The sequence below is a fragment of the Pezoporus flaviventris genome, unplaced genomic scaffold (genome assembly GCF_033815535.1).
Source record: "Pezoporus flaviventris isolate CSIRO_AGI_PZ_B2104156 unplaced genomic scaffold, CSIRO_AGI_Pfla_v1 ptg000021l, whole genome shotgun sequence".
Taxonomy (NCBI): Eukaryota; Metazoa; Chordata; class Aves; order Psittaciformes; family Psittacidae; genus Pezoporus; species Pezoporus flaviventris.
Window position 1 is genome coordinate 3,515,773 of NW_026892569.1, and position 25,981 is coordinate 3,541,753.

At 39.6% G+C, this 25,981-nt stretch overlaps 1 protein-coding gene across 2 annotated transcripts in view; it reads left to right on the forward strand.

The window, feature by feature from the left end:
• Positions 1–25,981, forward strand: part of PDZRN3 (PDZ domain containing ring finger 3) — a 142,978-nt gene that overhangs the window by 110,761 nt on the left and 6,236 nt on the right. For both annotated transcript variants that reach the window (XM_061455717.1, XM_061455718.1), the window contains 3 exons: positions 14,852–15,105; positions 17,610–17,697; positions 25,713–25,811. In XM_061455717.1, coding sequence (XP_061311701.1) covers positions 14,852–15,105; positions 17,610–17,697; positions 25,713–25,811 — 441 coding nt within the window. The remainder of the gene's footprint in view (positions 1–14,851; positions 15,106–17,609; positions 17,698–25,712; positions 25,812–25,981) is intronic.

The following is a 25,981-nucleotide window of genomic DNA, read 5'->3' on the forward strand; positions in this document are numbered from 1 at the left end:
AACAGTGTGATAGAATCATGCATAGCAATGGCCAGGTGTTTAGGATCACACTCCTACAGCTCTCTCTTGAAATAATCATAGATAGCTTACTGTAATCTCTGAATATGTGTAGTGGGTTCTCTGTATGAACCCTCCAGATGATACACAGAAGCTGCCCAGCTCCTTCCAGCTGTACTCTACCACCTTGCTACTCCTGAGGTGGTTTAGGGTAAGTGACAATGACAGGCAGTCACAGGGGTGTCGAGCTGGTTGGCATTTCCCTGCGCTGCTGTGTTCAGCGCTCACCGGCAGAGGGGATTGCTCAGCGGAGTGAAAGAAATCCTGTGTCCTTGCTGTATCACCCCCTGCATCTCATCCCAGATACTGATGTCACTGACAACAAAGTGAATAAAATATGTGGTTTGTATGTTATGCTGGTAGGGAAGTGATTAAATTTTAAAGGCTTAGTTCTGATCTAATCTTTGCTCGCTCACCCAAAGGACACTCACGCTTTGTGGAAGAAAAAGAAAACTTGTGAGAGCAAATAGGAAGACATGTCTACTGTCATTTCTATTTATAATGGCTCACTTCCACTTGCTAGGCTCCTATGCATGTGATGGTGGGAAGAATTTCGGAGATAGGTAATCAGGTTTCTCAGACTTTATTTGGTACTGACAACTAGTTTCAGTACAGCAGCAGACCTGGTGCCTGGTACCGCTTGTGTGAATGCTCTGTTCAGATCAGGCAGCGGCTGTGGTAGTAGTTACTTATCCCACAAGGTCACCAAGTTTTCATTCAGTCTGGGTTTAAGGATTGTGAATCGCATTCAGGAGCGCAACAACCAGAACAAACTCAGACAGCAACAACTTATGGATGTTTCGGTTGTTTAGGAAGCTTGCACAATTGTTATTGAGAAATGAAGGTGGCAGAGAACCTTTGCAAGTTACTGACATCTCTCAACAGATGCAGGACAACATTCTTTAAATACACGTCCTTAAAAATCAGTCACAGGAACAGTCTCACTGATATCTGAGCTGACTGAACTATCCAGTGCTGGCTGCAGGTGCAGATCCCCTGACGCTAGGTTGGATTTAGAAATGAACCTGCAAAGTGCTGCAGCCTTGTTTCAGCAACGTGTGGAGCACAGGGCACAGCACTTGTGATTAACTTTAAGCAGGGAAGTCCTTTGGGAAACATGGTTGGAATACCCCCAGCTTCCACAGAAGTGAGAGGTGCATGTAATCCTATAAAGCTGGGATTTCTAACATAGTAGAACCTGAATTATTTAAGACTATAATCCCCGATTATTCCAGAATATAAATTATTGCATAAAATTATTTTAGCAGGGTGCTATTTTGATTTCTCTGTTTCACAAGATAGGAGGGAGCGAATCCTATACCTTATGGACTACATCCAGATAATTAAATGTCACTGGAACTATAAAAATGCATCCTAATGTAACCTACACATAAAAGCCATCACTTAAAGTTTAATGGTGAGGGAAATGAAGAATCATTGTCATGTAAAATAGCAGAATATAAAAGACAAAAGTTGCAATATATGCTAGTGAGAACAAAGACCTCTTACAGTGGTTTTATTTGGTATCATCCATGTAACCCTAATATCAGGTGATAAGATGACATTGCCATTTCTGAGAAAGCTAGAAGGAGCTTTTATTAAAGTGTGAGTTAGACAAAATTTGCATAACTTGGTTTTAGGAAATACCGAGCATTGTTACAAATAAATCTCCTTAGCCTTATTTTGTATAAGTTCATGACTCCGAGATGTGGGAATTCCGAAAACACTTGCAAGAATTAATAATAGGACATAACTGCACTTTCTCTATTAGGCCAAGAGCTTTAGCGTGGCTGGGAAATTAATGCTTCAATAAATTACAATTCCAGAAGGTCCAGTACGTCTGGCTCCATAAGTCCTCATAACAGAGAGCACAAAGAGGATCAAATATACCAGGGCTCAGGCTTTATCCCTTCCTCATCCATAGATAATTCAAAGAGATCCTCTTCATTAAGGGCTTTGGCACATTGCCTACAATTTCTTTTTGGGCTGCTGTGAGCCTAATGATGCAGAACAATGGTCTTCCCTCTTGTTGAACACATACCTTATTGTACCTTTAATCACATCATAAAAACCAAATTAAGACACCTCGTCATTAAAGTCTATTGTGGCTGTGCATATCAGTGCTTTGTATTAGATACAAAGGGGACTGAGGCAGCTTGAAATCTTGATGCAGAACAATGTCACTGACAATAAGCGTGCTTGTGGCAGCAACATGATGCACATAATATCTTAGATGTATCCTGAGGTTTGGTTCCCAGTTGCATGCAGCGTATGAAATGAAGTCATGATATGCTATTAGATTTTGGGGTTCTACTTAAATGGAAAATTTCTTCAAAAGAAAGAAGGTTATGAAAATAGAGGGAAAAGGGGGAAGAAAGAAAACCAGAAAATTGGGAGGGTGTTTTAGATCAGTTCACTTTTCACAATGTCATCAGCTCCCATACAAACAATAACAGAAATAAGGGCTTTTCCCTTTGAAGGCCACTTCCTGTAGGACCAAAAAGTAATTTTTATTGAAGGAAACTTACAGAAGAATGAATCATCTGAGAGCACTTCTGAGTGTGTAAAATAAAATTTAAAAAGATTCAGATCTCAGCTTAGGAAAACTTTCTCAGTACCTGTTTCCTACTAAGCACATGTTCACACACAGTCTGGGAGGTGTGAAATCATTTCCTAAATGGACACTTGGTATTTTCAAGGATCAGAACACAGAATTTTAAATCGCAGATGACCAAAACTGCACAAATATTACTCAAAATGCTGTTCCCTGGGAGTCAGAATGGTGGGACTTCATCCAGTTCTCATGGTGGGAATATACCATAAAAAATACACATCAAAACTGGCACCTCCAGCTGAGAAATCGTGCGATCAGTGAGTATGGAGACTATCTCCTTCTTCCAGGCCATCCCTCCAGAATAAGGATAGAAACGCTGGTAGGAAAGAAGCTCACGTTGCCATTGCCCTTGCTTCAGACAGGCCGAGGTCAGAAGATTTCTGCCTCCATGGTTGTTGAGCTGGCAACTTCCACAAATACTAAAGTTCATATATAAATAAACAGTTGTAGTGACCTTTATAGTGTTTTAGTAACTTGAAAGCCCTGTTCACATGCTGTCGGCCTGGCACATCTCTGAGACAAGTACAAATGACTGTGGGTAAAAACAATAGTGGGCAAGCTGGATTTGTCTTTTAAACTAGACTAAGATACGCCACAGCCAAGGTTATAAAGAACCAAGGTCAGCATACAAATTGCTGTTCTAATGAGAAGATGGTAGTGATGAAGAACTAACTGACACTATATTTCACTGGCAACTTCCAGCAGCATCACTTGCAAGAAGACTATTCCTTCAACAGAACTCGCACACAAACCAGTTGCACTGAGATGATCATTGATTTAGGTCCCTTCACCATTAGAATTCCATTCACATGTTTAGATCTGCAAAAATTAGACTAAAATAATCAGTCATTAAGTAAGCCTGATGTAAGGATGTAGTCTAACTAGGCTTAAACCTACTGAGCAGTGATGTGATCCTAAATCAGGGCTAAAATGAAGCTTGACAAAATAAATATGCAGCTCAGAAAAATTCTAATCAAAACTGTAAGATTTGGGAAACAAAAATAATTGCCTCTGTACATATGCTTTTCACACCCTCAAATTTAATTAGGCAGCCAGAGAATTAGTTGGTCTACATATCAGTAGTTTTCCATGTTAAAACTGGACTGGTTGTGCCAATTATAGTAAACTAGTCTGCTTGAAATACACTGTATAGTTTCAGATACTCTGTATGTACAATCTGTGCTGCAGCTGAAATTAAGAGTAGTGTTGAAGTTATATTCTGTCACTTCACTACCATTAAACTTGACCTCAATAACAATTGTGAACCTATCACACTTACTTCAAAGTAGGCATGTGTTTGCTTAAACAAGATGTTAATTCCGAGGGCTTTGTTCTAGACAAGGTTTTCTGCTGCTGAATTAGTTCAGCTGAAGAAAAACTCTGCTTGACAGACTGGAGACTCATAATCTTCAGAAAACTGCCCTTTAATGATTGTGGCGCCTGTCTGTGGCTCAGAAGTCCCCTTTCTTAATTAGACATTTACCAGAAACTGGCAATTGAAATTTTCCTCTTCACTTGATGATGAATAATGCAATGCCTCTGTCAAAAAAAGTATCTTCCAGAGAAATCTATTGCGTGTTAGAGGAATATTTTGGGAACTAAAGGAAAATAAACAAGATGTGATATGAAATAAAATGCCTAATGGTCACCTGTGATATAACTGGATAATCTGACTTGCTGTGCATGTGGAATATTTTATTGCTACATAATCTTCCTAAAATCTGTGGTGCCTTTCTTCTTTACATTGAGCAGATAAAATGCTTAACCAAAGCATAGATTTATTTGGATTTTTTTTAGGTGATAAATGATTGAAAAGATGAGTTTTGTAATGCTTTACACTTACACATCTGTTTAACGCTATGAAGCAGGTGGCAGGAAGTCACAAGGGAGAAGGCACTAGGGACAATCACGCTGTGCTTTACTGTCACATGTCAGACATGGGCTGGGAAAAAGGAAACATATGGAGTAATGAAAAAGTGCAGATTTAATAAATGTGTTTTGGTGTGTTCATTAATAATGAAACAAAAGGTTAGGTTTCATTTTCACTAGGACAGGACAACTTTTCCTTTATACGTACATAGGGATTGTTCCTTTTGGAAACTCAGTGGGTAAATGTAGACAGGTCCAGCCAGCCCTCCCGAGCTCAGTATGAGGTTGGGATTTGACAGAATAAATAATATAAAATACACATAAACTTTAAACAAGACTACAATATTCAGTACTTTAAACAGTGATTATTGAAAGAAGCCTTCCTATTAACACATCGTATCTCCAGAAAAAAAGGCAGAGGCCACCATCTAAAAGAAAAATGGTTAAACATTATGGCAGTGCTTTCTTACTCGTATCAATAATTCTGAACATGGACATGTTGTAGGTGATTGGACACATTGTCCACTGGCTTTACACTGAGACACCCCCTTAGCTGCATTCAGTAGCACTCTGTTTCTCAAACACTACCATCAGACTCCTTGGGAACCCTTGAGAAATAAGTGTTCTCCTTCACAGAAAGGATAATTGTATGGTCAGACTAAAACCATATTTGATTTATGCATCATTTTCCTGGATCGTGCATTTACAGCGAGTAGTCTCTGACCTGACAGCATCTGCCTAACTGCCAGCAATTTCAGCCAAAAAAAGAGAATGAAGGTGTTTTTATCAATAGGACACTATGAGAACGTTATGCCATGACCAGGCAGGAAGGACTGGAAGGATAAAGTGAGGAGGTGGTGGGACTCCTACCTACACAACACCTTCTGAGGTTAGTTTTCTTCAGCCAAAACCACAGCTCTGCTTCAGGAAGTGGATGGCCCATGATGACAAAGCCTACTCTGCAGGTACCAGGTAGCTACTGAAGCAGCAGGCCCTCTTACTGACAAACCCACTTGGACCTGTCACTGCTGCCTGGCTGCCAGATAACAGCATTGGGTGATTTTTCCGTCTTTTCTTGGCACCAACTTCAATAACCCTCTTCAACCCAGATTATCTTCAGAGCTACCCCACAACTGCTTTTTCCGTGTCTCATGTCACTTGAGACATTTGTGGCAGAAGGGAGGGAGTGAGAGGATGGACTTCAAAGCTACAAACGATGAGCAACAGTGCTGAAATGGGAATGTCATGAATTGGAATGGTCTTAAACACAGTGTCTTGCAGATCAGTGTCCAGATTTCAGTTGTGGTGCACTCTCATGTGACCTCTGGGAAGATCACTAACTTGGATTGTGTTTCATTTTCTCATCTGTACAATACACTTTGTGTCTTTTTGCTTGGAGCAGGCTTTCCAGAGACACTTTGTTTGCACAGACTGATATGCTACTAAAATAATACTAGTATTACTTCAAGGCCTGGTCTATACACCAACTTGAACTACTCTAATTGAGGTATGGTGTTAAACAGTTCTAGGCTATCAACTATTTGAGCTGTAGGTGCTGGAAAAGCATGGCAGGGGAAAACTCCCTCTAAATACATCTTACCCCATTTTCAAAGCAGCCTCTGCATGCCACTGTTGGAGAAAGGGCTACAGGGACTTTGGCCTGAGTCAGGGAAATAACTGGTTTCGTATGTTACTCCAGTGTAGCTTAAATCCATGTAACATTACACCCTCAACTGAACAGATTAATCTTTTTATGCTATTTACTATCATTGTGTATTCTAGTAAACATAAACATAGAAAAACACAGCTATTTTAGAAGTTCTCCTTCAAAACAATACTGTAATTTGCTTACTAGGCGAATACACAGACTTAGGTTTTGCCTCTTGGGAAGAGTACATAGAAGGGCAAGAGCATTTCGATGTAATGTGCCAGCAGCAGCAGCCCAAGGTGCCAGACTGGAGGCACAGTGCTATACATGGGTAAATCTGAAGAAGGAGAGAAGGGGGGTAATTGCACTTGCTGATTCTGGTCATTAGTAATTCATGATTAGCTATGGCTGTCATTTGTACCTCACTCACAAATATAATTGATTGGCTCCCTCGGGGTCATGCTACTGAAATGGCAGAGTCATTAAAAAGGGAGCGCCTGTAAACTTCTGGTTTTCACATGGGCCAGGGTTATTAAGCCATGAACAGATACATGAAAGATTACTTTTTTCATGCTGAAAGAACATAGAGAAGTACTTCTGCCCTGATAGAAAGCCATTTAACACGATGAATGCATATTTAAGAAGAAGGGTTCCAAATAAACTTTGCTTATAAGGAAAGTACAAGGTCTCACAATCCCCAGCATTAGTCTAAATCTGTTTTCATTCCCTCTGGTTTTGAGTTGTGATACATAGGGGTGGAGCCGGAGCCTCCAACCAAAAGCAGGCACATCTTAGTATGCTATAAACAGTACTAGCGTTGCCCTGTTAATACGTAAATGTGCTAATTACTAGCAGAATAAAAATTCCTTTATTTCAAGGGTCTTTCTCCCAAGATTTTCCGTTTGGAAGTTAAAGGTTTAGAGAACAAATGTATTCTGTACTCTCAAGTAAAGAATTTTTCTTTGGTCTTAACTATTTTGTCATGGATGGCTCACAAGGCAGAAGGGAAATGCACACACATGGAAACAGTCTATTACTAAACAATATAATTCTGGTTTTTGGAAAAGAGAGAGACCGTCCATATGAGGGAAATAAAAGAGGGATTAGATGGAGCTGCAAGAAGAATTAACCTGTATTTTGAACCTCCTTTCTCCAATTCCTGAGGAAAAGGGGGTTTAGAAAATGGGCTTTTTGCTGCTCCAGTTTCTATAAAAATCTTTAAAGTTCTGCTGCTTTTTCTTAATATGCAGACTTCTTAAGAACTTGCTAAAGAAGTGAATCAGACCATAAAGAGCGTTTTAAATGGAGCACAGACGTCTGTAGTCTAAAAGAACTAGCATTTTTATAGTGCACTTCCCAAGGATTTGCATGAATTTCTACAAAGAAAAGCTGCTTACTCATTCTTAAGCAAAAAAGTTTTTTTCTCTGTGACATTTGTGAAGCACAGAAGAACCAACAAGCCGTACAATGCATACAAATGTTTACCATTCATGACATTAAACCCATATAAATCAGTCTAATTTGATGGATGGAAAAATAATTTTCTTGTATTGAAAACCTTTCTAGTATCTGTTGTGTACTACCAACATTCAGCAAACAATGTTATATACGCTATTTAAGCAAAAATAAAGTACAAAATAATTATAACTACACACCATAAACTCTACATGCAGAGATTTTCTGGCTTTCTCAGCCTTTCAGTTCACTGCTTCCATGAGTGGCCAGAGTTACTCCATCTGTACTATTGCAAATGATGTTTGCACATGCTTGAATGCAGAACTTCTCACCTACATTGAGAATCCTGCCTCATGAGGTTCTGCAAAGCTCTTTTCTAGCACAGCCCTGTCCTGATGCCCTTCTATCACCTCTCCAGGTCAGTTCAAGGAACACTTTCTTGTGTAAATAACCCAGGTGTGTAAATTCTGCTAGCACAGGAACAGAGAAAGAACAGACACCACGTTTTCTATAAGCATTGTATCAGAAGGAACAGAAAATAAGAACTGGTGGTAACCAGGAGGAAATTTTGTCTGTGTAAACAAGTGGCACATTTTGATACACCTGAAAGGCCACAATTTATGTCTGCCATCAAGAAAGTGGCAAACAGGCTTCCCTACCCACACCGAAAAGTAAAACATGTAAAGTGCTTACTTTGCTAAATAATTAAACAGCAGCTACTGATAAAATGACATGTATGTAGCCTACACAACCGTGTACTACCCTATCAAAATACTTTCCTCATGCCTCAGACAAAAGAGTGTGTTTTCTATGAACAGAGCGCAGTTCTGTAATCTCAGCCATGGCTGCATACTCCCTCTGCCTTGCCCAGGACCAGCCTCGCTGCGCAAAGGCTGGAAGGCTCCCAGCCTCCGGAACCTGTGCCAAATTTGACCTCAGGAGGATCTGGCCTGAAATTAGCATCTAAACAGCAGCAGTTGGCTTGGGGATTGTTGGAGGATCCCAAACCTCCCAGTACGAAAATTGTTAAGTAGAAGTAAAAGCACGTACGTACAGTTTAAAGCAACATGAGAAAGTCTGTACTCACAAAAGGAATTTCACCATGACATATAGCCAGAATTAATAGATTTCCACAGGATGGATGCCAAACATTTCACACAGCTCTGACAGAGAGAGAAGCTGTTGTATATCCAATGCCTTACACTCTTGCAGCACCGGAAAATTATCTGGAAAGCCATGTCCTAGCTCAGTAGTGCAAATTCTTCACAAGCCTAAAAAGACGTCAGTTCCTGGTTTTCTTCCTTTCTCCTTGTTGATTTGCCCACCACTGATACGTTCTTTCTCCCTCTCTAGTGGCTATGTGTAGTGTTAGCATTGTATACTCTATAATACATATGCATGCCACATTACATGATGCAGGTTCAGAATATATTGTATCTGACAACCTCCTTTATAAGTAGCTATCAATGCAAGAGAGATTTGAACAGAGACTCAAGAATGCACGTGGGTCTTACCAACACTACACCCAGCAAGATCTTGCTGCACATTTTTACTCATTTTATCTCCAAGACAGCACTAAAACATTTCTAGCCTTTTTCATGGCTCTTAGATGCTTGGTCTTAAGGCGCAGTCATGTTGTACTTACTGCTTTCACATCTCCTAACTGTCATGGGTTGTTCTTCAGCAGTTTCACCTGGTGTTTAAGGTTGGACAGTGAAGTTCATCTGCTGCTTCCATTTTTGGCCAGATACAGCATATAGTTTACTTTAAAATTTTGACTTATTTGGCTATGATGACTTTTTTTTTTCCATAATCACAGTTTGGCCATGCCAGTTGAATACTGATGGCACACTCAGCTTCATAACATCTTGCTTTTTTATTAGACTCATCTCTGTTTCACTCAGTGCCTGAACTAAGTTACTGCAAAGGCAAAACTTCCGATGACTTTAGTGAGCCATGACATCAAGCTCAAGGGATTGTGTTATTTTCATTCCAAGTATTAAAAGAAAACTTCCAGGAGACACTGAACTCCCAGACAGGACCATGCTGTGTTTACGTATAGATTTCTTACTGCCTTTACAATGTAGATTTTAAGGTAGTGTGTTCTCTGCGGCCTACTTTTGTGCAAAAGAACATAATATACAGTACATACTATAAATTCAAATATTCTAAATACTATTCTAGTTCATAAACATTACATAATTTATATTTTAAAAAACTTAAGCATCCCATCCTTATTTGCTATATGGTCTTAATTCAGAGTATTTATCTCTGTGTCTCATGCAGATGCTGAGCCTGTCTGGCTCCACCACAAATTTCATCAAGGTCCATTCAGTTCAGTTTAACATCATACACTGCAGAGAACTACAGCTTTCTCCATATTCAGTATATTTCCAATGCAAAGAAGATCCAAAACTAAGCATTTCAACATTTCAGACAAGTTAATTTATCCATCTTTTGTGCCATGAAAGATCCCATTGTCTCTGTCACATGGCATGTTCCTAAGAAATTATGCATATTTGTAGGTTTTGGCACTCTTCTGAAGCATTCATTTGCATGGATATTTTTTCCTGTGTTATTTCAGATGCAACTATTTTTAAGGAAGAATTTTGCTGAGTACAATTGAACAGCATTAGGAATGAATTCTATGATTATAGAGCCACTGGGATTTTGTTTTAACAATTGAAACTATACAGATATATTTATTGGCTTTTAAGCACTGGGAATAATTGTCAATTGCGATGAATTTTCCAGACAGAAACTAAACATCTTAATATCATCTATTTGCTAAAGTGTCAAAGGATTCAGGATTAGCCACAAGCACTAATTCTACATGGACACCAGAAATAAGGCCATTGGGATCATCATATTTTTCTTCTGCATCATTTCTGTGCTACTAAAAATAAAATACTAATACTTGCTACTTTTTCTAGCTGGAAAAAGCAATTTAGCTCTGTTATACATAAGCTGACTTGAGAATTATGAGGTTTTGTTATCCAGATATTTCAGCATTCCCTTCCTCATTTCAATGGAAAATTATATTATTGATATGCTGGGATGGGAAATACTAAAAAAAAAAAAAAAAAAACAGTAAATACAAACTATTCACTACTTGGTATTTACGTCATAATGTGTCCATTTTTTCAGGTGCCAGGTTTAGAGTGTAATTTCCCTGCCGTAAATCACTTGAGAGCACATTTTTGCACCATTACTAATTGTTCCATCATCCCACATTCAGAATCTAAATGGTTAATAGTGATAGCTCTGTGCAATCCATTAACTCTTATTTTGTTAGTGCAGTTCTGAACACATCTAGTAGGTCAGCAGTGCACCACACTGACCAAGACTGCTGACAAAAACAGAAACCTGAAGAGCTAAAAGGATTTCACTCAGTTTGGGTTTAGGAATTGGTCTCTTAGAAGAGATGCGCAGACAGAGCCTGTGAATGGCTACTGTCCATAGACGGCTTGCCTGATAGGATGTGGGTACTCCCAAGGTTTCATAGAATTATTAACTTCTAAAGACAAAATCCCCAACCATATTTTAGCAGTGGGTTAAGAAACCCATAATAATAACAGTACAGTGAGTTAGGTTTTCATTTTACTATAATCATTGCCATCTTATCAAGCCCACGATATAAAATTGTATATATATCAAATATAAATCCCCCCTTAAGAGTTATTTATCTATCATGCTCTGCAGAGTCCTAGTATTCTGAAATGCCCATGTAGAGATTGTTGAATACAAATACCCACTGAAATGCTCAGTTCTGACCTGGAGCCAGCAATACTAGATGAAAGGCTCTGGCAGAGCAGACCTGATGCCATTACTTACAGCACTTGTAACATCCCTGCCTGCAGGTTTTCTCCAGCCCCTCCACTGGGGCTATCCTTGTAGCTAATGAAGCAGAACAAGATGAGCACATGTTCCTCAACAGTCTAATTCACTGCCCAGGACCTACAGTTAAGCCACTGATGAATGGGCATTTGTGGAAACCTGCAGGTATTAGTTCTGCTGGCAGAGAGGGCACTCAGTGATGCAGTAGGCAGGCCTATAAAATGCTGAGTATCGCCAGAAAGTCACAAACCTTTTCTACACAAGGTTTCCTTTGCAGGAGGAGAGGTATTAGATTAACACGTAGCTGGTTTTCATCCCGAAGCCTAAAATATGGTCTCAGGTCCTTCGCCTGGCTGTGCAGCACTCCTGTTTTTCACTGCATTATCAGCTTGTAGAAAGTAGTCAGAACACTGCTTAGAAATAACTCCTGTAGTTAGCAATTTATGATACATTCAGACTGCCGCCTGTTCCCTGCACGATATCAGCCTGACTTTGGAGTTAAAATTGTTTATATAGCAGATGCGTACAAAAGCCCAGAGGATGCCAGTCTATGGATCTGCAAAACCAAAGTGTCCTAAATAACCTGAACTAAAATGCAGCCTGTACTAAAGTGTCTGTAAGCCAAGTTCCTCACAATATTGGGAAATAAACCAGGAAGCTATATCCTTTGCATGATTTTACCAGGCTTTAGCATAAAGATGTAGAAAGCAGCTCACGTGAAAAGTTTCCTGTTCAAGAGTTATTCTATTCAAGAGCACATTTCTGAAGAACACTACACTGGATGCAATTTAGATTCTATGATTTTGATTGCTTGCTGGATTTAGTTGCACAAAAAAAAAAAAACCATTAGGATGCACACAGTAAAATGTGCAACATTTAATTTGCAGCAAATAATAAAACTCAAACCATAATCAGCATTTCTTTTTTCCAGAGAAAACATTACACTGAACTTCATTTTACAGCTGTACAAATTGTTTTAAAGTAATCTGCTCAATTGGGCGAGTTAATGATACTTAATTTGACCAGGCCAAACTTTACATGCATTACTGTGAGCAATTGTGTTCAGTGCAAGTGTTTCTGTAATGTAAATGTAATGCTAACACCTTCCATTCTCGGCTGGCTTAACAAAAAAACTGGTGTCATCACCTCTCAAAGATAAACCAGAGATGACAGCGTAAAAAGTGTTATGTGCACAAGGTAATTCAGCAGGAATTTAGCCTTTTCAATCTATTCTGCACTCAAGTTAACCTTCTTCATTACTGCCCAGCATTTTGCTGTAGGCAATATGTTAAGTATGGGCTAAATTCAGTTACTGGGCTGAGTAATGTTACTCGTTCAGTTGCCCAACTTACTTTAATGGAACTAAACATGGCATAGCACAGTGTGAACTAAGCGTGACCTGATACAAGTAAAGACAGCAGAATCTGGGCATACATTTTAGAGATTCAGTCATATTCAAGAAGGTGATGTGGCAGAATTGCCACATTAGTGTATATTTCAGACATGGATAAAACTGATGAAATGACAAAGCAGCAGCCACCACTAATACCTGAGGCTGGACACTATTGCATCTATGTCCAATCACGGCGATTCATTATCTTTATGCCTTGGAAAGAAAAAGATACTCTTCCATGCAGACAGCAACAGTTTCCACTGTGCATCCCACACCTCTGATAATAGATAACTGTAATGCAGTTTATCAAGTCAGTAGCTCTCTGACTGCAAGGAGTACAATGCAAGACATCATTCACAAAGAAAATCTATATATAAAGCATGCTCCTTGATGAGAAGGACTTCTGCGACAGGGGTCTTTGCTGTCACTGCTAGCAGCATCTTTTAATCTGGAACTGCAGTTTATCTCTGCATGTCAGCCAGTGCTTGCCCCAGTCCAAAGAACATGGTAACAATTATATGATAGTATGATGCTTTAAGATTGTAGCTTCACTATACAACTTTCACAAACAAATTGCTCTGGACAGCTTCTTTTCATCTGTATTAAATTGCCAACAGTTTGCATGTTAAAAGAGTATAAAAACTTATTGGCGTTACCAGTGGTTCCCACTATTTCTGTGACAGTTTTTGCATACGAGCCCATAGAGCGTTTGGTTTTGTGGATACCTTAACAATAAACAGTCCAGATTTCAAGAGAGATGCCCATGTTGAGCTGGAAGCAGCTGGAAGTGGGCACACAGTCTTTTCACTATAGTTACCTGTTTTCAGTTCGTTCCAAACTGTTCATTCTGTTTAGCTGCCATAAAATTACAGTCCGTACAGTTGGAGACACACAGAAACATTAAAACCTTTCACAAACCAAAACTCAAAATGGGAATTGGGGTTCTGCAGCTTTATAGGAACTCTGACCAATGTGACCTCATCTCCTTTGCAGCCCTTGGGTACACTTCAGTACTTATGGAAAAGATCATTAGAAACCATGTGCGGTAGGAAGCTGAGCATGAGTGAAATGCAAAGCCACAGTGGGCTGGAAGTGCTCAACACCTCTCTCTGGATCAGGAAGGACACCTCTGCTTGCCAAAGACTGAAAACTGTATAGAATTTAATGCCTCATTTCACTTTTGCTGCTATGAACAGAAGCTTCACTACTTTGAGACAGGAGGGATCTATGTTCAAATTCTCTTCTCAGACCCCCACCTTCCATGTCAAGTATTGGCAGGTCTCAGGGGGGTCTCAGTCATGTTTAGCAAAGATGGTCTGCAATGTATAAGGATTCATTAAGCCAGGAGATAATGGTGGTGAGATCTGGGGATGGAAAGTGACTAAGCTATACAGACAAAAAATTAGTTAAAAGCCAAAAAGCCCATGACTGCTTTTTCCTTATTATTTCCCTTCAGTACCCCAGATGATGTCCATGCCCATCCCTAAGATGCAGATTTTTCTTGCAGTGACTGCGTACCATCATGGTGCTTCATCTGAAATGCTGTTTATCAGACACAAATACACAATTTTTCAATTTCAGGTCTTGTCCCAGGAGTTATGTTCAGCAAAAAAAAGGTTAAAAGATTAAAAAACAAAATCTAGAAAAATTACAAGAGAATCAGTAATAGTTCTGTTTAAACAAGGGCTGAGAGATTTCTAATCTGCAAGAAACAAACAGGATGCTGGTTTATACTTTAGCTGGAAGAGTGAATCCAGCAAAATCAAACTATCAAAATTAAAAGCAGAGCACAAGATTCGTAAAGTTACATAGTGAAAGGGGGAAATGAGAGATGCATAACAGCACAATAGCTCCTAGTTCTTGATGTATATACCTTTAGATAAAAGCTGAGACTTTTGCATTAACAGCCAAAAACAACAAAGATATCCTTTACTTCCTGACTGTTTCTCTCATTGCTTTGCTTGCTTTCTTCCTGCAGGTCAATGGGAAGGATTTATCTAAAGCAACACATGAGCAGGCAGTGGAAGCATTCAAGACAGCAAAGGAGCCCATTGTGGTGCAGGTCCTCAGAAGAACTCCACGCACCAAGGGCTTCACTCCTGCTCAGGACTGTCAGCTCGTAGATGTGGGCACACAGACAGATATCACTTTTGAACACATCATGGCTCTAAGCAAGATGGGCTCACCTACGCCACCCGTCTCTGTGCTAGACCCGTACCTCCTACCTGAAGAGTAAGTATCAGTTTGTGAAGCCCCTGAAAATCCTTGCATTCCTTCATGTGACATTTAGAAGTAGTTCATCAACTCACCTTTACTTGCTGGTGAATGCGTAGCCAGAATTCATACGCCATTGAGCCGTAACTCAAAACATTTTCATTTTTCCTACACATTAGCAAGCCATTACTCACATGAGTAATGCCACTAAGTCACAACATGGCCTCATAAAGCTTATTTTTTGCTGGCATTTGATGGATAAAGTTATTGCTTCTTATAATTCCTCTCACTGCCTCTTTGGGTTGCTTATGTTTTAACTTTATTTTTTATGGCTGCCATAAATTGTGTAATGCTAAGAGCTGCTACATTCTGTTCCAGTGTATTAATTACTTTATTACAACCCTGCAGCGATGTTACTCAAATAAGTTATTTTCTAGGACTAAAATTACTTACCAGTGCTGTCATGGATGTTTTAGAATCAAATTTTAATTATTGTTAATGGTAGTTTGATGCTTTTGTGCTTACAAATAAAAATGACAATTATCTGCTGGCACACACACACCACGCCCTCACATGCTGTTCAAGAGGAAAACAGCTCCCCAAGGAACCCATGCATATTGCCTGTCATCTTGCCACGCATCTCCACAGGGGAAAAAGGAACAGAAAGGACTCTGAACATCTCGGTTGCTGTGTATGAGAGACCCTGATCTGGTCAATCCACAGCAGTACCTCGTTTTGAGATGATCCTGTACATTGGTGAGAGGCAGCAGCAGTGTGCACGTGTCCTGGCTGCACAGCACCGCTCTGGAAGGAGAGCCTGCAGGCAGCACAAGCTCTGAACTTGGATCAGCACACAAACACACCCCAGCACACCCCTCCAGACATGCCACTCGGCACTCCTACGAAATAGGCTTTGACTACCAACAGCCACTGATGCTGTACTGCTCTTAAGTTACTTTCATAGCATGTTAACATTCATATGTTCAGCCAGGAACTGGGCTTCTATGTACAATGTCTCTTCCTTTCACGACTCTCAGTAATGTTGGTTATTTGAAAGACGGTTCCATCAGATATTACTGCACAGCCACTTATTCCCAGCCCATTGAAAATTCAAGTGCAGCTGCATGTTTTAGTGGAAATGTTTGACAAAAGGCTGTAGCTTTGAGCTTGTTTGTTGTCAACAAGCAGCAGAGCTTAGCACACCGTGGAGAGGACACGCTTATACTAAGATCACCTACCTTGCATACCCCCAACAAGAGGGGTTTTCAATGCCTGCAACTTTTCAACTGCAAAACCAATTACATTAGGGAAACAGCAAAGATTAATTTGTGATGAATCATTTAGGTTGCCACATGCCTGTATAATACCAGTGGTATTGGTAAGTAAGTCCTATCAAGAAACTTCATATTCCCCCTTAATTGTTGCAACTGCTGGTATCATCAATGGCCTTACTTTGAGCTGTAGATCTTGGTCTCAAGTACCCAGCCTGCCTCACAGCTCTCCCTGCACACAAGGGCAGTCCATTAGCTGTTTGAGTGTGCTGTCACCCAGCATGTGCAGGCAAACAGAGTTGTTTTTTCCTAATGCTTTCTGTAACTTCTCCAAATCCCATTCACATTAATCTAGCCTGCATATAACAAGATTGGTATCTCAGCCAGTTAGCAGATGCTGTTACGTAAATAGCCTCACACTTACAAAGAAACATGTATCTAGTTAACGGAGAATTAAAGGGAGCTTACTTTCATTGCAGAAAATAATTCCAGCATAGAAAAGAGTGATCACAAGAGTGTTACTGCTTACAGTTTTCAAAGTATAGATAGCAAAGAGTTGGAGAGCTCAAGTTGTGAAAAGCAACATGCCAGTAGTGAATGGCAATATGAAGAGTGATGCATATTTAAACAGTATTTAACTCATTAGGCACAGCCTGTTTCATTCAAACCCATCAACAGAATGCCGCTGATCCAAACAGTTGGATGGCAAATTATTTTTATAATACTTAGCAGTTGGATAAAGTTTTCTGTCTTTAAAGCAAAGTAGAAATGCCAAGCAGCCAGCCAGGAATGGTTTTACTTTCATGTCTGCAAATAACCTGAGCTCACAAGTAAATAATCTAGTATCCCCTCTCATCTTGAACCCTGACAAATACCTGCCCTCTCAGCAATCACCTCGTACCACTGACCCTACTTGGCTGCTGTGTATTTTTTCCCCAAGTCAGCTTTACATTTGGAGAAAATCCATTAGTAAATTTTAAAGCTTTTTACAAGTCTCACATTCATTAATAGGTGCCAAATGCTTTGGACTTCTCTTACAATACATGTAATTTTTGTTTTATTGGTGTAAGTGGTACAATGCATTCATTAACGATGGGCAACTTCTTGGTGTGGTTGTTAGTCCATCATGTTCACAATGACTTGCTCTAAGCTCAGAATGGATTAATGTGCTAACTCTAGTTAGTACTGAGTGCTGAGTGCTGTCATAGTGAGTCCTTAGTGCAGTTCTAAAACACACCTTTTTTTTCCCAGCCATCCATCAGTGCATGAATACTATGACCCAAACGACTACATGGGAGGAATTCATCAAGAAATGGACCGAGATGAGTTGGAATTAGAGGTACTTGGTCTTTACTATTTCACTTACTGACAGCTTACATGCACTTGTCATGGTTTTTATTTGTATATAAAGCAAAAAGACATTTCAAAGCAGATACTTATACAGTTGCTTATTAGTTACTTTGCAGGTTGGAAACCTTATTGATACCTTTAGCAGTGTATTTAACTGTGCATGGTGGACTGATGAGCTAGAACTTCAGTTAACAAATTAACATAAATAATGAAGTCACTGATTCCATTCATTAAATTCTGTATACCTGTGCTGGTTTAGACTTTCCAAGTTTGTGAGTGGCAGGCACTGTTCCACATAGTCACAATAAAAATGTGAGTTTCCCTTAAAATATTCCCCAGCTGAGAAACAGATGTTCTTGATCATATAATTTAGAAGTATTGTAAGTTTACAAGACAAGACCAGAATAGATTTGCCACTATACTAAGCTGTTCCTCTCTTTTCATATGTATACATATGTAACTTCTAAGTAATGAAAATTATAGATAATAAAAGTTGAACCAGTCACAAAGGTATGCAAGTCCATTTCCCATTGCCAAATCTTTAAACATCACTTGGGATTTTAGTACTTGTATATCCCATCAGAAGTTCATCTTCAGCTTTCCCATACTTAATTTTAATAAGCTGCTCCCAACCATTCAGAGCACAGCATATAAATTGTGGGCCTTAGTTCTGCAAGACACTTAAGCTGTACTGACCCACTGAAGTGTTTTAAATTGTTTGTAATAAATAGCAGTAAAGTATCTCAATACTTGAAATACTGCCAGCAATGTCTGACCCAGCTAATCCATTCAAGTTTATCAGTAAGTGAATAGTTTACTCTTAGCTTGCTTGCACTTCTGATTTCTGATTTCTTAGATCCTGGCCCTGCTAATGCCTATTTGTCAGAGCAAGCAATGCTGACTTGTCTGTAGCTCTGTTTAAATCAGTGGTACATTTATCAACAGCTTCAGTGGGAGCAGAGTTCAGATGTTCTACAAGCACAAAGTTGTTCCCTTCTAGAAAAGTGTTTGTGGGATCAAGGACTAAAACCCCATAAAAAATGTGCACGCGGTTTTCAAATGCTGCAGATCTGGTAGCAATTCATCTCGGTATACAAACACGAATCAAAGGCAGGATAAAATCAAAGTGCCAGTAAAACAAATGCTGTTTAGCAGACTTCAAGGCCTTACTTTTCAAACAAGTGCATTTTTTTTTCCTTAAAGAAAAACAAATACAATATAGATTTCAGTCTTAAGGGAAAATGTAGAACAAATCAGTATTTTCTGCCAGTGTCTTTTCAAAAACTATCTTTTAGGAAATCTAATATTGAGGAGAAATTATATTGCTTCCATTAGAACGTCAACCAGTTGAGCTGGAAACAGTTTAAACACATGCACTTCAGTAGCCAGACGTTAATATGCCTTAAACCACAACATTAATAATTTTGACATTGATATAGTACTTCATGGCAAGAGGTGATCAGCTCAGTAACACAGGGAGATGAACATTAGAAAAGTCTCTGTAGCCTAATAGCGTTCTTAAAAACCACTAAAGATTCTTCTTCAAATTGTAGAGACTGTGATCAATGGGAAGGTCAAAGTGCTAACAGGGACTCAACTGGCTAGTTGCTTTTTTGTTTGCCTTTTGATAGATACGTTTTAAAAGACCACAAAGGCACTGTTTCATTGACTGCAGCAGGAATGTCTAAAGTAAGAAAGCCATCAAGTCAGCCTTCTGGCATCCTGTGTCCATAAAGCGTGCTTTGAATTTCAATCAGAAGCTCCTCGTCTAAACTTTTATGGCCTATAACTGACTGGCTAGTGATTTGTAACAAGTAAACAAGGCAAAACCAGTGAAATACCCAAGTTCACAGCAAGTTTCTAATGTAAATATCCGTAGGAAACAATTTAGGCTGGCAGTATTGCCAAGATGCCAAAATTGTGTTCTCAGTTTTACCTCTCAATATTTGTCTTTAATGGATGACTCAGAGGTAACTGCCATATATTCCCTACTACAAAAAAAAATAAAGACCATTTCTTCTCCTTTGAAGTTTCCATGCCACAAGGAAAGCGGGACTAAATCCTCAACTACTGTTTTATTAGAAATTAAAAGTATATTCATTCTTCACAGAGGCCCAGCCAGAAGTCATTTCAGGCTCATAAAGGAAGAATAATGTCACTCCAGGATTCCTCGGCGGCATTATGCCTTAATATGTTTATTCAAACAAGTCTGTCCAGCTGTCAGACACACAGCCCAAGCGAGGCCTTTCTCACTGTGTTCACTTTCTCACATTACAAGGGAGTACATTCCACATCAAAAAGGGAGCTTGTTCTCTCCCATCTGACTTTCTGTCTTTACCCTTTCCTATATGCAGCTTGCACTTAGGTCTTGCTTTCTTTCTGAGAACTGAACTCAGCTGGATGGCTAGTTGAGACTAAGTAAATCTCGGGGCTGAAAACTACATGAAATGTTCGCTAACTGCTAAGAAACCTCCCTTCTGATACTCTCACTCGATCTTGGACAGAAGTGAAGCCTTCACATCAAAAGAGTGAAGTACAACAGATATATGCAAATAGCTTTTTGCCCTCCCAGCACACAGCTCAGTGTTCCAAGCATAAAACCGTAACATCTGATGAGCAAGAAATGAACACACTGAGCACGAAAATCTGGGCTTCAAAATTTGAAATTAATACTTCCCTGCTTTCAGGAAACCATAAATAAAGCTGAGTACCAGGGTTTCAGGCTCTGCCCTTTACTGTGTACTTCAGTACTGTGGTTGAAAGTTTGCTTTTACTTCTCTCATCTGTTTGCAAGACACATGGGAATCAGTAGGCTCCGTCACACACTCTGCAATTTTTATTCCGTCTTGGCTATAAAGCGTTTGAAAGCATATTTTATGTGAATATATTTCTTTACAATGAAAACTCCTGCTCTGCAGGGAGTTGCACTGATCAGGAGCTTCTCAAGGCATTAATGTCTCTGAATACAAAGGACTTCAGCCCTAGCAGTGCTGCTAACGCAGTGATTGAATTTGTAAAGGATTAAAAAGCAGTACCTTCCTTCAACTTCATAACTGTGCTTTTTGAGGCAAGTATTTGTATGTTCTTTGTTTGGAACAAATCCAACAGTGGTAAAACATTCCAACTTGCTGACAAGCTAATACTGAAAGGTTGTTCTCCCCTAGCTCTCTGGAGGACTTCAAACTGGCCTTAACACCTCTTTACTGCATGAGAAAGGTCTTAATCATGGACGGCTGGCCATCTGCTTGGCAAAGAGCCTGGGCATCTTTCAAGTTACCTTACTCAGGCATCCTAAAACTCTTTTCACCCGGGTGAGAAACAGTTTTATCTGGCTTTCCCTGGCACCACTAATGACTTAAGACCAGTCTCTGTGGTCCATCACAGAACTACCATCACAACGTTGGGCTGGCACAATAACCTCCAGGCAGGTTTTTACTTCTTCTCTAGTGTGAAGAATGTTTGAAAGAAAACCTATTTTATGAAATTTTCTTCTCTGAAAAGTGGAGGGGTTGGATTTTGGCTTTTACCTACATTGAAACCACATTTATAGGAACAGACAAATGTAAAGATCACTTTCCTTATCTTCAAGACAGAAGAACAAGATTTTTCCTTCTGCTGAATCAAGGTCAGTTGCCAAAATGAGTGAGAAGGCCTCATGCATTATAAAAGGAAATAGTTCTTTATCGATTGTTATTTCCCTGACATGCTTTTCTGGGTGAAACTTCTTAATGGAATAGCAAAAAATTGCACTCTGCTGGTCAGGTGTGTCAGGACACACAACAGCACTTCTTAGAGAGAGAGACAAAAGGACAGAGTACTTATTATGCAGGCTTTGGATAATGCTTTGTGAATGTTTGAGCTTACTTTACCCATTGTTGTCCTCTCATTTCAGAGTTCCACTGCTCATTTCTGTCTTGTTATAGAAAGGACGTAGATTTTTTAAACTTCACAGGCAGGCCATAAATTTAAATCAGCAGTACAATAATTCAATAATCTCTTGCAAATGAAGGATCTTCTGAGCTTAGAGAGGTTAATTTACCATTATCACTTACTCATAATTCATTATTATGAGCGGTTACAGGTATAATGTCATAGAGCATGTTCATTTCTTCTTGTCTTGCTACAAATGCCATATGGATTTCAGCAGCTAGCTCTTTGAGCCCTCCTTGGCTCAACATTTGATAAAGAGCCAGTAATCTTTCAGCCAGTTCTCTTTTGCAGACTCTATTGTGTAATACCATACAAATATTTCTCTTGAACATCTTTCAAAATGTCACTTTTTTACCTTTTACAGAAGCAGATTTTCATTATTTGTGAGTTTAAAAGTTACATCCTATATGAAAATTTTACATTTATTGTATTAATGTAGCCCCGGTAACCCACACTTTGTGGACATCACTGTTGTCTGCTAATTAATTTCTGCACATCTAGACCAGGTGTTGAATAACTTCAGTGTCTCCCTTCTGCAATGTAGGTGGCTGATAGGTTTCATATTATTTTATAAAGAGCCCCAGTTGAGCAGTAAATACGCTTTCAGCTGGTGACTGTACAGTGCACCAGCCTGATCTGAAAGAGCAGGGCCTGGTGGGGTCTCTGTGGACGCAGCGGCTGTTCTCTGCAGCAGGACCATTGCAGGATCAGGCCCTTGGGCTGCACAGATGTGCAGCACTAAGACACAGGAGTAAGAAACAGCAAGTCTTGTGGCACTGCAAAACTACACCTACAAAGTTCTGTAGACCCATGTTAATTCCTGGTACAGTTACACAACCAACCGTAACACCTTGTACTTGTAGCTGCCAGTTTTCTATTTCCCCCCTTTCATGTACTTGTACATTATACAGACTTGACTCTGAATATGGAAAATAAACTTTGCTTTGAAGACTCTGGTTTTGATTCTTCAACTCCAACCGGAATTGCACACTTTTATCTCTCAAACATTTCAAACCTTTATGATTATATTAAAACTTCACTGACGCAAAGACCTACAGAAAGCAGCTGTTTCTATCTTGAAGTTCCCAAAATTATCATGTTTGGGTAGCATCAAACCCACTTATTCTGTTCCGACAAAGGACTAGAGGGATTGTACCCAAGGGTAAGTCTGTCAATTACTTACTCATAAAAATTCAGGTTCTAAACACCTGCTCTAAATCTTTTTGTTTGCTTTAGCTTTTTGCTGCTTTATTTGTGAGTTGTTTTTAAACAATATATATATGGTTTCCTTTTAAAGTACATATTATTTCATTTACCAGATGATTTATTACTTTCCAGTATAGCACAGGTGATGTCTTGGATGGTGCTTTTTACCTATAAACCCATACGTACTTTTTAATTATTTCAGTAATACCCTTTATAGTTGTACACTGTTGGAAAAACACCTATTGTTAAAACATGCGGCAGGTAAGAATGAAACTGATAGCTTAGTTCCTCCATTCCTTCTGCTTCAAAAGGTGCTGGCAAGTGTTTATGGTTACATAGGACCTATTTACATACTGACCAAGGTCACCATGCTTTGTTGTTTGGTTTTGTGGGGTGTTTTTAGCATTACATATATATATGCATTTTCACTACCAGTGTGACAAACAGCAGAATGAGCTACAGCACTAGTTTCTTGCCATATTGTGAAAGCAGTAAACTTTAGAAAGACTTTCCCGAAGATACGAAATCTTTATGCTTGAAATATGGGAATCATCCTATGCCTGAATTAGGCCTAATTCATGAATTCCCACCTCATCCCCATTTCACACCCTGGTTAAATGTGGAATGAAAGCATTGGCTGCAGTGGCGTTCCCAAGGATCAAATGAGATCACAATCGAATCCACTTTGTCTCATCTTTTCATCTGAAGAATTTCCATCTCCTCTCTAAAAAGCCCCCAAAGCTTTAGAAGTCTGAAAAAAAAAAAACACTACCAAAGCACTGTATTCAAACCCTTAAGTAACAAAAGGGGGAGAAAAAGAGCAGCAGTTCACCACAGATACTATTGACTAAAACCATTTAAATACCATCTGAAATGTCACTGACATTTACAGCCACAGTTCTTTTTGGGGAAAAAAAAAGAAGAAAGAAATTACACATGTTGACAAGTAAATAACATGAGATTGCTGATCTTGGCAGCTGTCATCTAGACATGCCAATAAATTATTCATATCAGCTTGTTTTACTGTCTTGCCTCTTACAAATGGCACAGTGCAGGTCAAAACAGAGACACATTCAGAAATAATGAGTCTTGTTATCAGAACTTTTCCACTGGAAGGGACAGGGCCATGCACAGACATGAGATTCAGGGTCAGCCCTGGGGCTGGGGCACCCCTCGGATCCCACACAGGGATCTTTGCCTGGCCTGGTTCCACTCTTTCCCTTCTCAGTAATGGGGCTTGAACCCCACAGTTGCCTCCTCCATCCTGCCTGGTGTTAGCTGCACAGGAGTGGGACCTTTCAGAGCCTTGTTCACTGCCAAACACTCTTCTAAGGTGTCCTGGGTTCAGTAGTAGCAGTCATTTTTTCTCCTTCTTAGTAGCTGGTGCAGTGCTGTGGTTTTGACTTTCGGCCTGGAAACAGCACTGATAACACCAATGGTTTTAGTTGGTGCTCAGTATTGTTTAGTTTGACCAAGGACTTTCTGAGTCTCATGCTCTGCCAGGGAAAAGGGGAAGCCGGGAGGAAGCAGAGACAGGACACCTGACCCAAACTAGCCAAAGAGGTATTCCATACCACAGCATGGCATGCCCAGGGTGTAGAACTGGGGGCAGTTACCTGGAAGGGCTAGATCACTGCTCGGTCGTACTGGGTATCGGTCGGCAGGTGGTGAGCGGCTGTATTCTCTTCCCTTGTTATTTCCCTTATTATTACTATTGGTGGTAGCAGCAGTGGTTTGTGTTATACCTTAGTTACTGGACTGCTCTTGTCTCAACCCATGGGAGTTACATTCTTTCGATTCTCCTCCCCATCCCTCCAGGAGCCAGGGGGAGGAAGAGGAGGGAGTGAGAGAGAGACTGCATGGCTGACTGAATTTAAACCACAACATAAGGGAAGTAAAAAACACAACTACAGTTGCTATTACACCTCTACCTATGAAGAAACATCTTCTCTCCCTGCAACAATATCCTCAGGACTGACACAGTAGTGGCAACAAGCTGGTTAAGCATACAAGGCTCCCCAAGGTCTTTAGGCTCCTGGCTGTCCCTGAGTAGCAAGAAGGTAGAGCTGAAAGGTGGATGGTCACACTAACTGTGCACTAGGCAGGAGCATCCTGCAGCCTGTGGGCATCTACGTGGATTTTACAACCCAGTGTCACAGAGCAGCAGCAAACATAGGAAAACACAACCCACATGAAATCCTCATGGCAAAAAAAGCAGAGGAAGCACATAGTTTTAAGATCACTTAAATGTCTCCAAGATTTAACAAGACCACCAAAGAGCACTAGAATAATAAACCATGACCTGCTGAAACCAAACCCTTGCAAGAGATTAAAGTGCTTATTATATTTCTATTACCAATACCAACTGCTTTGTTGACAATGTATTGATCTTCAGTCACACTTTTAAGAAATTTATTACATCATCTTGTAAAGATTAGACAAGTTCAAGTAATAAAGTATTATGTATTTCTCTAAAAAGCCAGAAAATTTCCCTGCTTATAAGGAAATATATATCAGCTGTGGCAAATATTGAAATCATACTTTATAAGTATTTTAGTGTTTGAAGTCTTACCACTACATGAAATATAGGTAATTTTTCTTCTTTAAGATCAATAAAGGGTCTGTTTTCAAAATGACTTCATATTGATTGAAAGGTCAAAAATGCCCCAGGTATTGATTGTCTGCATATAATCACGTTTTGCTCAGTAAGTTAACCTCGTCCACAAGTGAAATGAAAAGAGATCCACTATATCACTTAAGCAAAATATATTCATTGTATTTGAAAAATTGCTTCCATCAGTCACCAGTGTCTCACTGACAGTGGGTTTGCTTTCCCTTTTTCTTTCTTTTTTTTTTTTTAAACCTCAGGAAGTAGATTTACATCGAGTGAACAGCCAGGACAAGCTTGGCCTTACTGTATGTTACAGAACGGATGATGAAGATGACATGGGTATTTATGTGAGTGAGGTAAGATTGAGCTGATTTCCATAAGATACAATTTGTTGTTAAAATTGCAGTGTTGGACATTTAGGACATTCATCCTCTGTTTGTACCATGTGTGAAAAGGAGTCAGAATGCAGTAATTGGAAGAAATCTAATTATTATTCCTTTCCTCCAAACGGAGTGAAATCCTGCAT